This window comes from Physeter macrocephalus, chromosome 18 (genome assembly GCF_002837175.3).
Source record: "Physeter macrocephalus isolate SW-GA chromosome 18, ASM283717v5, whole genome shotgun sequence".
In the NCBI taxonomy this organism is placed as follows: domain Eukaryota; kingdom Metazoa; phylum Chordata; class Mammalia; order Artiodactyla; family Physeteridae; genus Physeter; species Physeter macrocephalus.
The window spans coordinates 86,720,916-86,734,469 of record NC_041231.1 but is presented as its reverse complement, the minus strand read 5'-3'; the positions used below and the strand labels follow the sequence as shown (position 1 = coordinate 86,734,469).

Sequence of the window (13,554 nt, the reverse complement as noted above, 5' to 3'; positions counted from 1 at the left end):
GTTACTTTTGCAGAAGCAATCTCAATGGCTTTGTTGGCAGTTTGCCGCCTACAGTGTGTTAAGGTGAGGACTAGAGTCAGAGATAGGAGGGCTTTCTTTCAAGTAGTTTAGCCTTGAAAGGGAGGGAAGAATGGCAGCTGGAGTGGAGCAAGAGCCAGGGGCAGCCACTGCTTCGCCAAGCAAGTGCCTGGTGATGTGGTCTTCGATGTTTTTGAGAGAAAGGGCATGTCCTCCTGCCGGGTGCTCTGAGGAAGCCCTGCTTTCTTCTGAATTTTAGTGTCAATTTTATGCCAGCTCTGTAGTCAAGCTTTACATCAGAGCATGGGGTGGGGGGCACAACAGCATCCTTACAGGACTGAAAGATCTAGTCTTATGATACAGAGCCTGTCATCCTTTTTTTCTCCTTCCCCTAACTGCTTCCCTTGAGTGGAGGTAAGGGCACGGTTACTAACGGGTTAACTCGGGGACAACCACCGAGAGGTGCTTCCTAGAGAGCCCGGGAAGTGGCATTGATTGCCACCGAGGCTTCCTGTGCCCCAGCCTCAATTTTTCTCCAGCATCTGTAACCTGTTCATTCCACCAAGACATCCTTTGGGGTTACTTATTGTGGGATTCGGGGTGTGGTGCAGAGGAGGACGCTGCAAAGGCACGGACTACAGGGGGCAATCTGTGAAGTTGCGCCCCAGGGGTGTCCTGGGCCGCTGGACACGCGGAAGGGGACCACTGCAGTTTTACAGTATAATTGTGATTTCCCACCTTTCAAGAATTTTCCGAAGAAATACAGCTCCCAGCTAGAGTGAGGCCCAAGTACTGCCTTGGTCCAGGATGGCTAGAGAATCGAAGGAAAGCGCAGCCTTGGACGCCCAGTCTGCAGAGGACCGGACCGGGATCCTGACCGTGAAGGTGGAGAAGGAGGAAGCCTCCGCCTTGGCTGCTGAGGCGGGCGCCCCAGGCAGCCCCGCTCCGGGCTCCGAGCTCTCCCGCCAGCGCTTCCGAGGCTTCCGCTACCCGGAGGCTGAGGGGCCCCGCGAGGCTCTGAGCCGGCTCCGGGAGCTCTGCCGACTGTGGCTGCGGCCTGAGGTGCACACTAAGGAGCAGATCCTGGAGCTGCTAGTGCTGGAGCAGTTCCTGACCATCCTGCCGGGCGACCAGCAGAGCTGGGTGCGGAAGCAGCATCCGGAGAGCGGGGAGGAGGTGGTGGTGCTCTTGGAGTATTTGGAGAAGCAGTTGGATGAGCCGATGCCGCAGGTAGAGAGAACAGGTTTAGCCTCTGAAAGCTGTGGTCTGTTTCTTCCTGAAATCTCCAGATCAGAGTGAGGGCCTTTTCTTTAAGATATAGAAGTTCTCAGTCTCTTTTTGTACCATGAATCTCTTTGCCAGTAAGGTGAAGTCCCTGGACTCCTTCACATAATAGTATTTTTTAAATACATAAAGGAAAATATAAAGGATTAAAAAGAGCTCAATTATATTGAAATACAGTTAGCAAAGCATTAAATGTATGGTAAAGTTATATATGTGCTTTTTAAAATTAATGCACTAAATAGTAACATCTAGGGACAGGCCTAATAACTAGCATAATTTCAAAGTGGTGATGAATGACTTTGACATTTACCTGGTTGTAATGTGATATGAGAACATCTGTAGTTTCAGTTGGTGACAGATTCCTGTGTACTGCTTATAACAGCTTGGTTTGTTGCTTCCATTCATAATTGAAGGAAATGCTAAATTTTGCTTGGAAGCTAGTAAAAATAAAGTTATTTTTCCTCTCACATTCATGGAATTCGTGGGAGAGAGTCGGTGGACCACAAGTTAGAAACCCCAGGGTTCATTTTTACATGCATCTTCCTGAATGTTGTATGAGTCTATTTTCCCTTTGCAGTATTCTGTGTCCTTGTGTGTTCCTTTTAGCGTGTACATAACCAGACTAAAGACTTCTAACCTGTCACCGAGAGACCAAGGTTCTTGAGTTGGCATTAGTGCCCCTTAGCCCTGTAACAGAGAAGAATCATTTCAAGTCTCAGCTTCAGGCTCTTCATTCTTTACAGAAGATATGGGAAATTCTAAGCTGCACATGAGCTAATTATTATGAAAGTGACTTGAAAATTAATTAATGACAAATGTCTGGAAGGAAACCTTCATTTAATGAGGACATACCATGTACCAGGCCCTGTGTTAGGTGATTTCACACACTGCAATCTTTTTTTGCGGTACGCGGGCCTCTCACTGTTGTGGCCTCTCCTGTTGGCGGAGCACAGGCTTCGGACGCGCAGGCTCAGCGGCCATGGCTCACGGGCCCAGCCGCTCTGCGGCATGTGGGATCTTCCCGGACCGGGGCACGAACCGGCGTCCCCTGCATGGGCAGGCGGACTCTCAACCACTGCGCCACCAGGGAAGCCCAACACACTGCAATATTATTTGCTGGTCTCCAAAACCCTGTAAGCTAGAAATTATTATTTTCATTTTTTAGATAAGAAAGCATATAAGTATTCTCTGAGAAATTAGCCCCAATTCCCAAAGAGTTTTCATAAAAGCACAAATATATATAATGAGGGAGCACAGAGTAATGCTTAAGAGCGTGGGCGCTGCATTCATTCTGCCTGAGCTCCCATCCTAACATTTCCGCTTTTAGCTGGGTGACCTTGGGCAAGTTGCTTAAACATTGTGCCTCAGTTTCCCCATTACAAAAATACAGATAATAAAAGTACCTAGCTCATAAGGTTGTTGTGCTCTGCATCAAGTGAGTTAATATTCATAAAGTTCTTAGAAATAGTGCCTGGGAAATAGAAAGTACTAGCACATAGAGAGTGTGATAAGAGTGTCTGATGAATAAATAAATGAATGACTTCTAGGTCCCAGGTGGTGACCAGGGGCAAGAACTGCTCTGTTGCAAGATGGCAGTGTTGACACCAGCTACGAGGTCACGAAATACCCAGTTCCAGCCAAGAAAGGCTCCACTCAAGCATGAATCTCTGGGATCCCAGTCCTTACCAGACAGAGGTGAGTATTATCTTCTGGGCAGTATGAATTCTGCACACTTGAACCAATTTCATTTAATGATCACCTAAAAGATCTGTTGATAGGTGTCTTATATGCCCCTTGCAGATCTACTTTACTTTGAGACTGAGACTAATAGGGAAATTTCAAACAATAGTGGAAAGCTTTCCTAACCAAACCTGGACATGGTAAATAAGACTTTATTAAAATTAGTGTTTGGAAAGAGTTGATTTTTGTAGCAACACAGTGATCTCCATGCATTCAACATATATTTCTGGAGGCTCCCTACGTGGTAGCCATTGTTGTAGGTACCAGGGATAGCATTGTCAGTAGGACAGATTTCTTCCTGCAATGGAACTTACATTCTAGTAAGGAGAATAGCAAATAAATTAATATGATTTCAGATATTGGTGAGTGCTGTGAGGAATATAAGGCAGAATATGTAAAGCCAGTCAGAATATTCCAGAATTGTAGGATTTCTACAAACCAAAGAGTATAAATCTTCTAAACCTGTCACTTAGAACAGGGTGAAAATCACCCAGTAGGAAACTGTTATATGTTCCCGAGTGTTCCCCATGTACTGTGAACATCTGGGCAGATTTCCAAGACAAACAACACTGGGATACACCTGCCAACAGGAAATCTTTATTTCTGAACAGAGGTCCTAGCCTAACCTAACTTGTTTCCTGCCTCCAGCAAAGTTCACCTTTTATAGGAAAACCTAAAGTTCCCCTTTACTTCTCTCAAATCTGAGCAAGTTCTATATAAGCAGACTCCCATTTCCTCCTTTCTGGGCCCAGCCTTATCTGACTCCTCTTAGTCTTTCAGAACTAAAGAATAAAGCACCCAGGGCTTCCCTGGTGGCGCAGTGGTTAAGAATCTACCTGCCGATGCAGGGGACACGGGTTCGAGTCCTGCTCCGGGAAGATCCCACATGCTGTGGAGCAACTGAGCCTGTGTGCCACAGCTACTGAGCCTGCGCTCTAGAGCCCACAAGCCACAACTACTGAGCCTGCGTGCCACAACTACTGAAGCCCATGTGCCTAGAGCCCGTGCTCTGCAACAAGAGAAACCACTGCAATGAGAAGCCTGTGCACCACAACGAAGAGTGGCCCCTGCTCACCACAACTAGAGAAAAGCCTGCTCACAGCAACGAAGACCCAATGCAACCAAAAATAAAAAAAAAAAATTTTTAAATAAGAATAAAGCACCCCGGGCTTCCCTGGTGGCGCAGTGGTTGAGAGTCCGCCTGCCGATGCAGGGGACACGGGTTCGTGCTCCGGTCCGGGAAGATCCCACATGCCGCGGAGCGGCTGGGCCCATGAGCCATGGCCGCTGAGCCTGCGCGTCCAGAGCCTGTGCTCGGCAACGGGAGAGGCCACAACAGTGAGAGGCCCGCATACAGCAAAAAAAAAAAAAAAAAAAAAAAAAGAATAAAGCACCCAAAGAGCTACTAAAGAAATTTTAACAACAACAAAAATCCTTGGGACTTCCCTGGTGGTCCAGTGCTTAAGACTCCATGCTTCCACTGCAGGGTGCGCGGGTTCAATCCCTGGTCAGGGAAGTTCCTCATGCCGAGTGGTGCAGCCAAAAAAAGAAACCACAGAAATCCTCTTATTCCCTCTCTCGGCAAAATTCAAGATTAAAGACTCTTCAGATGGAATGCTTTGTTTTGTTTTTATGTTGCTACCATTTCTTACCAAGGATCCAGCCCATCGTTTTGTGCATCTGTGGAGTACACCACATCTCTTAAGGCCCTAGGATTTGAGCTGGCAGGGATCAGGAATTTTGGAAAGACACACTGTATAAACTTCTTTATGGGAATTTATGCAGTTTTTGAACTTGGACTTCACGGCTCAGGGAGGCTGAATGCCAGGGAGGTTGAATGTCAGGGTCAATCTCATCCAGAGCTTCTTTCCTTCTTAGTTCTCCAGGTTCCTAGGCTTGCCTCTGGAGGGCGCTGTAGAGAAGAGGAAGTGGTAGCCACCAGGCTTGCCCCAGAGTCCCAGGTGAGGTGGAGCCCCTGTCCCTCCCCCAGCACCCAGCACCCTTCACTGCTGATGGGCTTCCCATCAGATCCCTTTCTCTCCATGCCTCCTCCACCCTCATCCTGGATCTACAGGGAGTTTGAGTATTCTCATTTATCCCAAGGTTGCTAATCATCATCTGTCATTATTTTGGTGTTCACTTAGGATTTTCCTGTTTCACTCCTAGCTTGGAGACTGTGCTTCCCTGCTCTTCCTAGCCATCTGTTTGGTCAGCTCCTTCATCGAGGAGATTTTCTTCTTCAGCAAGGGAAATTTAGCAAATACAAACTGAAGATTTTGTTGTGATGGTGATTTAGTTTTGTTTTTTTAAGTATAATAAACTGTGCCGCTAGTGAGGGATATAAAGTCATGCCCACTGCCCTCTAGGAACTTAAACTTGAAGGAACTGATAAGGCATGTGCTTTTAGTCTAAGATTTAATGTTACAATTTGAATAGTCTTTACTTAACCTGGATTGTAATTTCTTACGCAGTCTTTCATGTCCTGCTTGAAGAGCTCAGTATTTGAGGCGCTGTAGAACCTATTTTCCCTGGTTTTTCCTCACCTCAGACCTAGATTTCATTGTATTTTTAAAATCATTAATACAAAAAAGCCCCCATCCCCACTTTGCCAAAGCACAAGGCACACTACAAATATTTTGAAAAGCTTGGATATGGTTCCACTCCTTTCACTGCACTGGCCCTTGTTTTTCCAAAACATTCACCTTCTGGACTGTTTAGATGTTTATATGAAAGTACTGGTAATGTGTATATTTCTTTCCTTTCATGGTTATTTTCTTTTTTGACAGAGATGTTATTGGAGATAGGGTTAAGTAGGCATAAGTATGCCATACTTACTTTTTTGTAAAGAGCTCCTGTAAAGGGGGTGCTCCTTCATTGCCTGTACCCAGCTTTGGGAGTGATTTTGGGCAAGAGGAATTACATGGAATTACTCACTGTTTCAGGGCCCACTGAAAATGGAAGATGTGGCCCTGACCCTCACTCCTGGATGGACACAGATGGATTCATCTCAGGTGAACTTCTACAGAGATGAAAGGCAGGAGAACTGTGGCAGCCTGATCTCCTTGGGTAAGACTGATGGGCACTGATTTCTTATAAGGTTTCCTGGCTTCCTTTGTGTATTAGAATCTACTAGGCTGTTAGAAACTGTTTGAATTATGTTTAGAATTAGAACCACCATTTCTGAATCCCAACTACTAACCAGCGGTGTGACTAGTTTCTTAACCCTTCTGAGCCTTGCTTTTTTTATCTGTCCTGCCAGTGTCCTGGTCAGTTCAGTTTAAGTGGGATGAAGGAGGTACAGCCCTTAGTACAGGTCCAGCTCATGGTAGATGCTCAGTAAATGCTGATTTCTTCCTCTCCCCTTCCTGTTGCTAGCCCTGATAGTGCAGGAGAGCTGAGGGATCTCTTCAGGAAGTGGGCCATGGCACCATAGAGTGAGAGCTAGAAGTGAACCAGAGATTGACTGTAGAGCCTGGCCTTAGAGATGAGCGTGCAGTGCAGAGGCACACAAGATTGCCTGGCTTGTCTGAGTTCACATAGCTCACTGGCAGCACAGTGGGAGCTCCAGCTCAGATCTCCCAGCACTGATGCCAGTTTTATTTGGCAGACCCTGCCTCTGCCTGGGGTGCAGCCAGAGATGACTGCACCTTCCAGTGGTCAGTGAGTTCTGAGTTCCTACTTTCCCTGTTTCTCATAGAACATTTCAGAAATCCTTTCACTTGCCTTGTTTACTGTCACCTTCTGCTCAGCCCTTTTAGTATCTAATCCTAAGCACATGGCCCTGCCTTACTTTCTTAGAACTTAAGAGCATCTGCATTTATCCCCAGCACAATCTTCAGGCCTCACCACCTTCCCTCCAATCTCTCCATTCCCAGATTGTACCCTTCTTCCAATGGCCCCATTCTCATCCTCAGGTCTCCCTCCCCAGCATCCCTGTTCTCCCCCTTTATTCCCATCTTTATTCTAATACTTAAATCTTCATCCATGGCATATATACATCTCTATAATTCTTGCCTCCCTGGGACTCATCACAAAGCTTTCCTCTGTGGCAGGGCATAATTGACAGTTGCTGGCCATTTGTTGTTCAGGTGGTGCAGTGCAGACGAAGCTCAGGGACCTGCCTCCAGACGAGGACCATCCAGGACAAGAGTCTGGTCAGATATCATGCCACTTGGGTGAAGCCATTGGCCAGATTCCTGCACGTGCAGAAGCTGGTGATCAGGAGGGCAGGTTACAAAGAAAGCAGAAAAGTGCTGCAGGGAATAGGCGGCACTATTGTCATGAATGTGGGAAGACTTTTGCTCAGAGTTCAGGCCTGACTAAGCACAGGAGAATCCACACTGGGGAGAAACCCTATGAATGTGAGGAGTGTGGCAAGACCTTCATCGGGAGCTCTGCCCTCGTCATTCATCGGAGAGTCCACACTGGGGAGAAACCATATGAGTGTGAAGAATGTGGCAAGGTCTTCAGTCACAGTTCAAACCTTATCAAACACCAGAGAACTCACACCGGGGAGAAGCCCTACGAGTGCGATGACTGCGGGAAAACCTTTAGCCAGAGCTGCAGCCTCCTTGAACATCACAAAATCCACACTGGGGAGAAGCCATACCAGTGCAATGTGTGCGGCAAAGCCTTTAGGCGCAATTCACATCTCCTGAGACATCAGAGGATCCACGGCAATAAAAACGTTCAGAATCCTGACCACGGAGAGACCTGGGAGAGTCAGGGGAGGATGGAAAGCCAGTGGGAAAATGTTGAGGCTCCCGTGTCTTATAAATGTAATGAGTGTGAGAGAAGTTTCACTAGGAATAGAAGCCTTATTGAGCACCAAAAAATCCACACTGGTGAGAAACCCTATCAGTGTGATACATGTGGAAAAGGCTTCACCCGAACTTCATACCTTATTCAACATCAGAGAAGCCATGTTGGGAAAAAAATTCTGTCTCCATGACCCATGTCTTATATGCCAGAGTTGGTGCTCACTCCTCGTTGAACTGAAGCCACCCTGGAGCCCTTGCTGACTAGAAAATTGTGAGCTGGGCTTTATTTACTCCCACACATCATCAGGTGTTTGTTAGAAAATAGAGACTGGCTGAGATGAATTATCTTCTACATCTTAGAAGGTGATTGAAAAAAAAAAAAAACCAACTTGTTTGATAAGAGTCTATGGGAGAGTTTTCTGGAAGAGGTCAGACCTGAAATGATTCTCACCTTTTAGACTTAAATGGGCTCCTAGACTGGCTAATTAATCACCCTCGGCCAGCACTTTATGACATCTCCTGGGTGGATGGCTCTGATTTCGGGGGCTGCTGCTCTGACTGTTCATTTTGCCTATAATGAATTCCTCACCAGTTGGTTGGATCAATGATGTCTTATACCCCCATTGTGCCTTGCATACAGGTGCTATAGACATTTATTAAATATACCAGTGAAACGACCTTCATAGCTCTGAAAATCTAATGTTGTCTAGATTTCTGAGGACTATCTAAGGCCATTTGTGTTCGTCTAATTCTCTGAGGTTCTAGATTCTGGGTCTAGAATATTTATCTAGATTCAGATTCTAGTATATTTATTGTCAAATACGTAAGATTGTCAGAGTTGGGGTGGAGGAATCCATATTTCTTCACCAGCATAGTAGTTATAGTAAGAATGCCTTAAACAGCTTCTTTATCATTAAGACATTGTGAGACTGCTCCATCTGTACAATTCCAGTCTATAGTCAACATTAACTACATTCGTTCATATTAATTTCGCTACTCTTTAGGGGGAAACCTTTCACATTCGGGTAAATAAAAATCAATTTATCAAGTCAGATCAAAACTATTATGAATCTTGATGAAAATCCTATGATGCGAGAATTCCCTGGCTGTCCAGTGGTTAGGACTTCACACTGTCACTGCTGAGGGCCCAGGTTCGATTCTTAGTTGGGGAACTAAAATCCCACAGGCTGCGCAGCCAAAAATTTTAAAAATTAAGAAAAAAAAATCCTATGATCCTCAACAGCTTGTTTCTCACCTTTCGGTTATCTTGGGCCTAACCAAGTGCCAAGACACCATCCATATCCCTCTCTCCCAACTTAAAGCCAAGTGTGCATGAAAGCTCATGCCAGCTAAGCTTAAACGCCATCCAAGTCAGAGGATTCACACCAAACATTTATAACAAGTATTGTTCATGTTTTCAAAGCTGCCCTGTGGTTGGGGAGAGGAAGATTGGGTCAGAGGCAGCCAATGTTGATAGAGACCCGAATGTGGGCAGTAGGAGAAAATGTATCTTTTCAGAAACACATTGGGAGTCCTGGGTATCTGACCAAAACGATTCCACAACATTCAAAGTATCAACCTGTGAAGTCAAGACTCTCAGTAAGAATTTCATGATATCTCCTGTTTTCACCCAGATCACCTTCTGTAAGTTCTTCAAAGACTGCTACCGTCTTCGTAGGTGCCTGAGTGCCTGTCCCCAGTTTCCAGCTTTAACAAGAATGGGTTCTGCCTCTGAGGAAATCCCGGACCACGTTTTGTTCAGTCCCCAGCATAGCGTTTTCTTCTGTTCTCAAGTACCCTTGCTGGATTCCTGCTCTGAAGTACCCCTGGCTGACTAGGGACTCTGCAAACTGTGGGGCTCTTCCTTTATCACTTCCCTGCAATCTTTCATTGCCTTCATTATCCCCTTGTTGCAGTATAATTTAAAACTTTAGTGTTCTAAAATCCTGTAGACGTCCTCCAGTTAATCTTTTCTAGCCTTTTAAAATTTCCTTTTAAATTAACCGTATTTTTGTTACCTCTGCAAAGCTAGCCATTTCCTCTTGTCTCCTTATCTTTATTTTTCCTAAATATTTGCTAATAGCCCTGATCTTAAAGACTGTTCATTTTTCTTTGGTGTTTGTTTCTTATGTCATGTGAAGAGATACATATAAAGCCTTTTACAAACCAGAAAACATTATACACTTAATAAGTATAATTTATGGAGATTAACAAAGGACCACTGCGCCTCCTTTCACTCTTTCTGCTCCTTCCGAACCTAAAAGACTTCTCCACAGAGAGGGGAAAGATTATAGAAAAATACTTTTGAGTACCTACTATGCCTGACAGTGAAAGCGAGAAAGCATACACACACACATGCATACATACTTGGGCTTAGGCTTTCAGTATAGTAACATTGATAAGACTTGCACTGAAAAATAAGACAGTGCCGTGGTAAATAACTTGTGAGTGGTGAACTGAATGCTGTGGAAGTTCAGAGGAGGGAAAGGTTACTTCTGGCTGTGTGCTATTATTGCGTGGACAGGGTGACATGTTAGCTGAAAAGACTAAAGGAGTTTGTCAAATTTAGTAACTAAGGCAAGTTTGAAGAGATACATACATTGTAGCGGCCTTCAGTGCCAGAGCAAGGGGTTGAAATTTTATCCAGTAACACTGGGGAGCCACTGACATTTTATGATAAAAATATTATTTAGGAAACTATCTGGCATTATTGTATAATTTCAGATTAAAAAGTTACTTTGCTGATAGGCTTTTAGACACCCCACTTTTGTATATAACAAATGTGTGTTTATAAGTAAGTGAATCATAAAATGGGTTTAACTCTAGCCTATTTAAAAGGATGGTCAAAAAAATTATTTTCAGACGAAATTAGACCCCATAAAATAAGCTGCTTGGTTAGATATAAGCAGTATATAAAGTGGAATAAAACATCACTTTTCATGCTTTTAAAAATTGTTTTTAGGAATTTTAGTGTCAATTAGCCGTTCCGTTGGACTGGCCAAAAAGTTCATTCGGGTTTTGGAAGTTTTGGGCCAACCCAATACTTCACTTCTCCAACTGAAACAATGCTGAAATCCCCCATTTTCTTTCTTCTTCCTTTTCATTAATAAGTAACTAATTATAGCTATTTTTTCTACTTGGGTAGAATGAATAGTTACAATGAAAAGAGATTTTTGATGAATAGCCCTCCTAGATGGGTTCTTAATTTTGGTAAAGACGTGTGTATTCCTGCAGAAGATTCTGTTTCTTTTCCTTCTCCGGCTGCGTTGGGTCTTCGTTGCTGCGCTACGCACGGGCTTACTCTAGTTGCGGGTGAGCGGGGGCTACTCTTTGTTGTGGTGCATGGCTTCTCATCGTGGTGGCTTCTCTTGTTGCAGAGCATGGGCTCTAGGCACCCGGGCTTCAGTTATGGTGCAAGGGCTCAGTAGTAGTGGCTCACGGGCTCTAGAGCACAGGCTCAGTAGTTGTAGCGCACGGGCTTAGTTGCTCCAGGGCACGTGGGATCTTCCCGTGTCCCCTGCATTGGCAGGTGGATTCTTAACCACTGCGCCACCAGGGAAGTCCCTCTTCCTCCTCCTTTAGCGGGAAAAAAATAGTAGGAGTGCCAACTTACCTCACAGGGTTGTGAGGATCTGCTCATACAAATAAGAAGTGCTGGATAAATAATCTGAAAACGTTAATATTGATAGAGAAATGGAGGTTAAACACTTTGTTAGCTGAAACCTCTACATATTGGAATGACAACTGTTTAATAGTAAAGGCTCTCTAAAAAAAGTGTTCTGACACAAGCGCGTGACAGTGTTGATCTTATCTTGTAATGATGTCCCAAATCATCTGTGTGGTTCCATCTCAATTATTCATAATGAGAACTTTACTCAGTAAACTTGATTTATCTACTTTTCTCTAAACACACTTTTTAGTCTATCTTTTGTTACTCCTTGTGATAGCTAAAATTGGGTCTGACGAATTCAAATGCGGGAGCTTTTTTTTTCAGTCAGCTCTGTAGATGTGGTACCTATTTTGTACGTTTCAAATGGAGTTGCTGCTACAGAAATATTTGGGGATGACTACTTTCCTGTGGACTTTTTTTGTTAACATAACATTTTATTGTAGAAATATCCTTTATTTCTGCATCTACCCACATTTCTCACTTTGTCTGTAGTATTAGCAATTCCTTTCTATTTACCACATCAATCTAAGACCTTGGAATTTGAACATAGCAAGTGCTCCTGGTCTCCTTTCCCAATTAAGGGCTGAATACTATGATATATTCCTGCCTGTTCCATGTATTTTGTTTATTAGGAATTGGGTTGTCATCCAAAATCCTCTGCACAACTTTCCAAATTCCCATTTTTATTCAAATTTCCAAGCTACTTCAAGATTTTTAAGGGTCTAGGAAAAAAAAAATCTGAACAACCCTAATGTAACTTATTTGTATAATAGTAATAAACCATGTGATTATTCCTTTCATCTGAGTGAATTCTTAAACAGCTAACACATTGCATAATTTCCAAGCTGTCAGAAAATAACTATAGTTTCAGGTATTAACTAAAGTGTTAAAACTTTTAACCGTTTTCTTCCCTCTGTTCCTCACCAATTCGGCCCATCAGCATTGGGATCCTCGGAAATGAAGTTTGTAGCCTTTCAGACCCGCTACAGCAGGGGGTATAGAAGGGCTGAGACATATGTGTGAGATAAATGACAGGCTTACCAGAGCATCCTTGGCCCCTAGCAGAGTTCCTATTAAATGAGTGAATCTGGAAATTGATCCAGCTTGTTCTTTTGTATTATTTGTGAAATAAAATTCATATTTTATGGCAAGACAAGGAAAATTTAAACACAAAAAATTTTCTCTGGGGACTTCCCTGGCGGTCCAGTGGTTAAGACTCTGTGTTTCCACTGCAGGGGGCCTGGGTTCGATCCCTGGTCGGGGAACTAAGATGCCGCATGCCGCGTGGTGTGGCCAAAAGAAAAAAAAATGTTTTTCTCTGCCCTTTGGCCTCCTCTCTTTCCTCTACTGTGCATTGTGTATCTGCATTATGCATCAACCAAACCTCCCCATCAGCAGAAATACCTGTTCAACCATAAAGAGCAACATTCTAGCACCAACAAGGTACTCCTTAAAAGATAACATTCCTTCTTAATGGGAAAAAAAGCCCCTTAAAATGAAATGTAGAGAAAAGCTCTCTCTCCATGTTTGGGCCTCTGTCATCATTAGAAAAGTTCACTCTGGAGTTAGTTTATAAATGTGATCATATTGTCTATGGCGCTGCTTTTGCTCTACAATGGCAGCACCCCAATTAAGCAAAATGTTGTTTTCTCAAAAAAATTTTTTGGTCTTCCCTGGTGGCGCAGTGGTTGAGAGTCCGCCTGCCGATGCAGGGGACACGGGTTCGTGCCCCGGTCCGGGAAGATCCCACATGCCGCGGAGCGGCTAGGCCCGTAAGCCATGGCCGTTGAGCCTGCGCGTCCGACAGGCTCCGCAATGGGAGAGGCCACAACAGTGAGAGGCCCGCGTACTGCAAAAAAAAAAAAAATTTTCATTCTTCCTATCAGAAGACCTGTATTACGAAAAATTGTACTCAATTATTATAGTTTGAATAAGATAATTATATTTCATTAATAAAAATGTGTGGAAATTTGTTTTTTGTCTTATTATATAAGTGCATACATAATATCCTCAATTTTGTCTCTTGGCCCACAAAGTCTAAAATATTTACTATTGGCCTTTTACAGAAAAAGTTTGCTAATC

At 43.9% G+C, this 13,554-nt stretch overlaps 2 protein-coding genes across 3 annotated transcripts in view; one reads left to right on the top strand and one right to left on the bottom strand.

Moving 5' to 3' along the window:
* Positions 1-13,554, bottom strand: part of ZSCAN31 (zinc finger and SCAN domain containing 31) — a 284,613-nt gene that overhangs the window by 196,272 nt on the left and 74,787 nt on the right. Inside the window, exon 5 of the mRNA XM_055079583.1 lies at positions 4,848-4,859. Within this exon, the coding sequence (XP_054935558.1) occupies positions 4,848-4,859 (12 nt within the window). The remainder of the gene's footprint in view (positions 1-4,847; positions 4,860-13,554) is intronic.
* ZKSCAN4 (zinc finger with KRAB and SCAN domains 4) lies at positions 565-13,110 on the top strand. 2 transcript variants are annotated; one of them, XR_003676953.2, is made up of 6 exons: positions 565-1,248; positions 2,850-2,997; positions 4,921-5,003; positions 5,985-6,108; positions 7,131-8,165; positions 9,437-13,110. XR_003676953.2 is itself a non-coding variant. In XM_028479411.2 (5 exons), exons 1-5 carry the CDS (start codon positions 826-828, stop codon positions 7,991-7,993), a joined length of 1,641 nt encoding a protein of 546 aa, XP_028335212.1. In that variant the 5' UTR covers positions 565-825; the 3' UTR covers positions 7,994-13,105. The 2 variants fall into 2 exon arrangements, 1 of the variants encoding a protein (XP_028335212.1); XM_028479411.2 differs by having other exon boundaries at positions 7,131-13,105.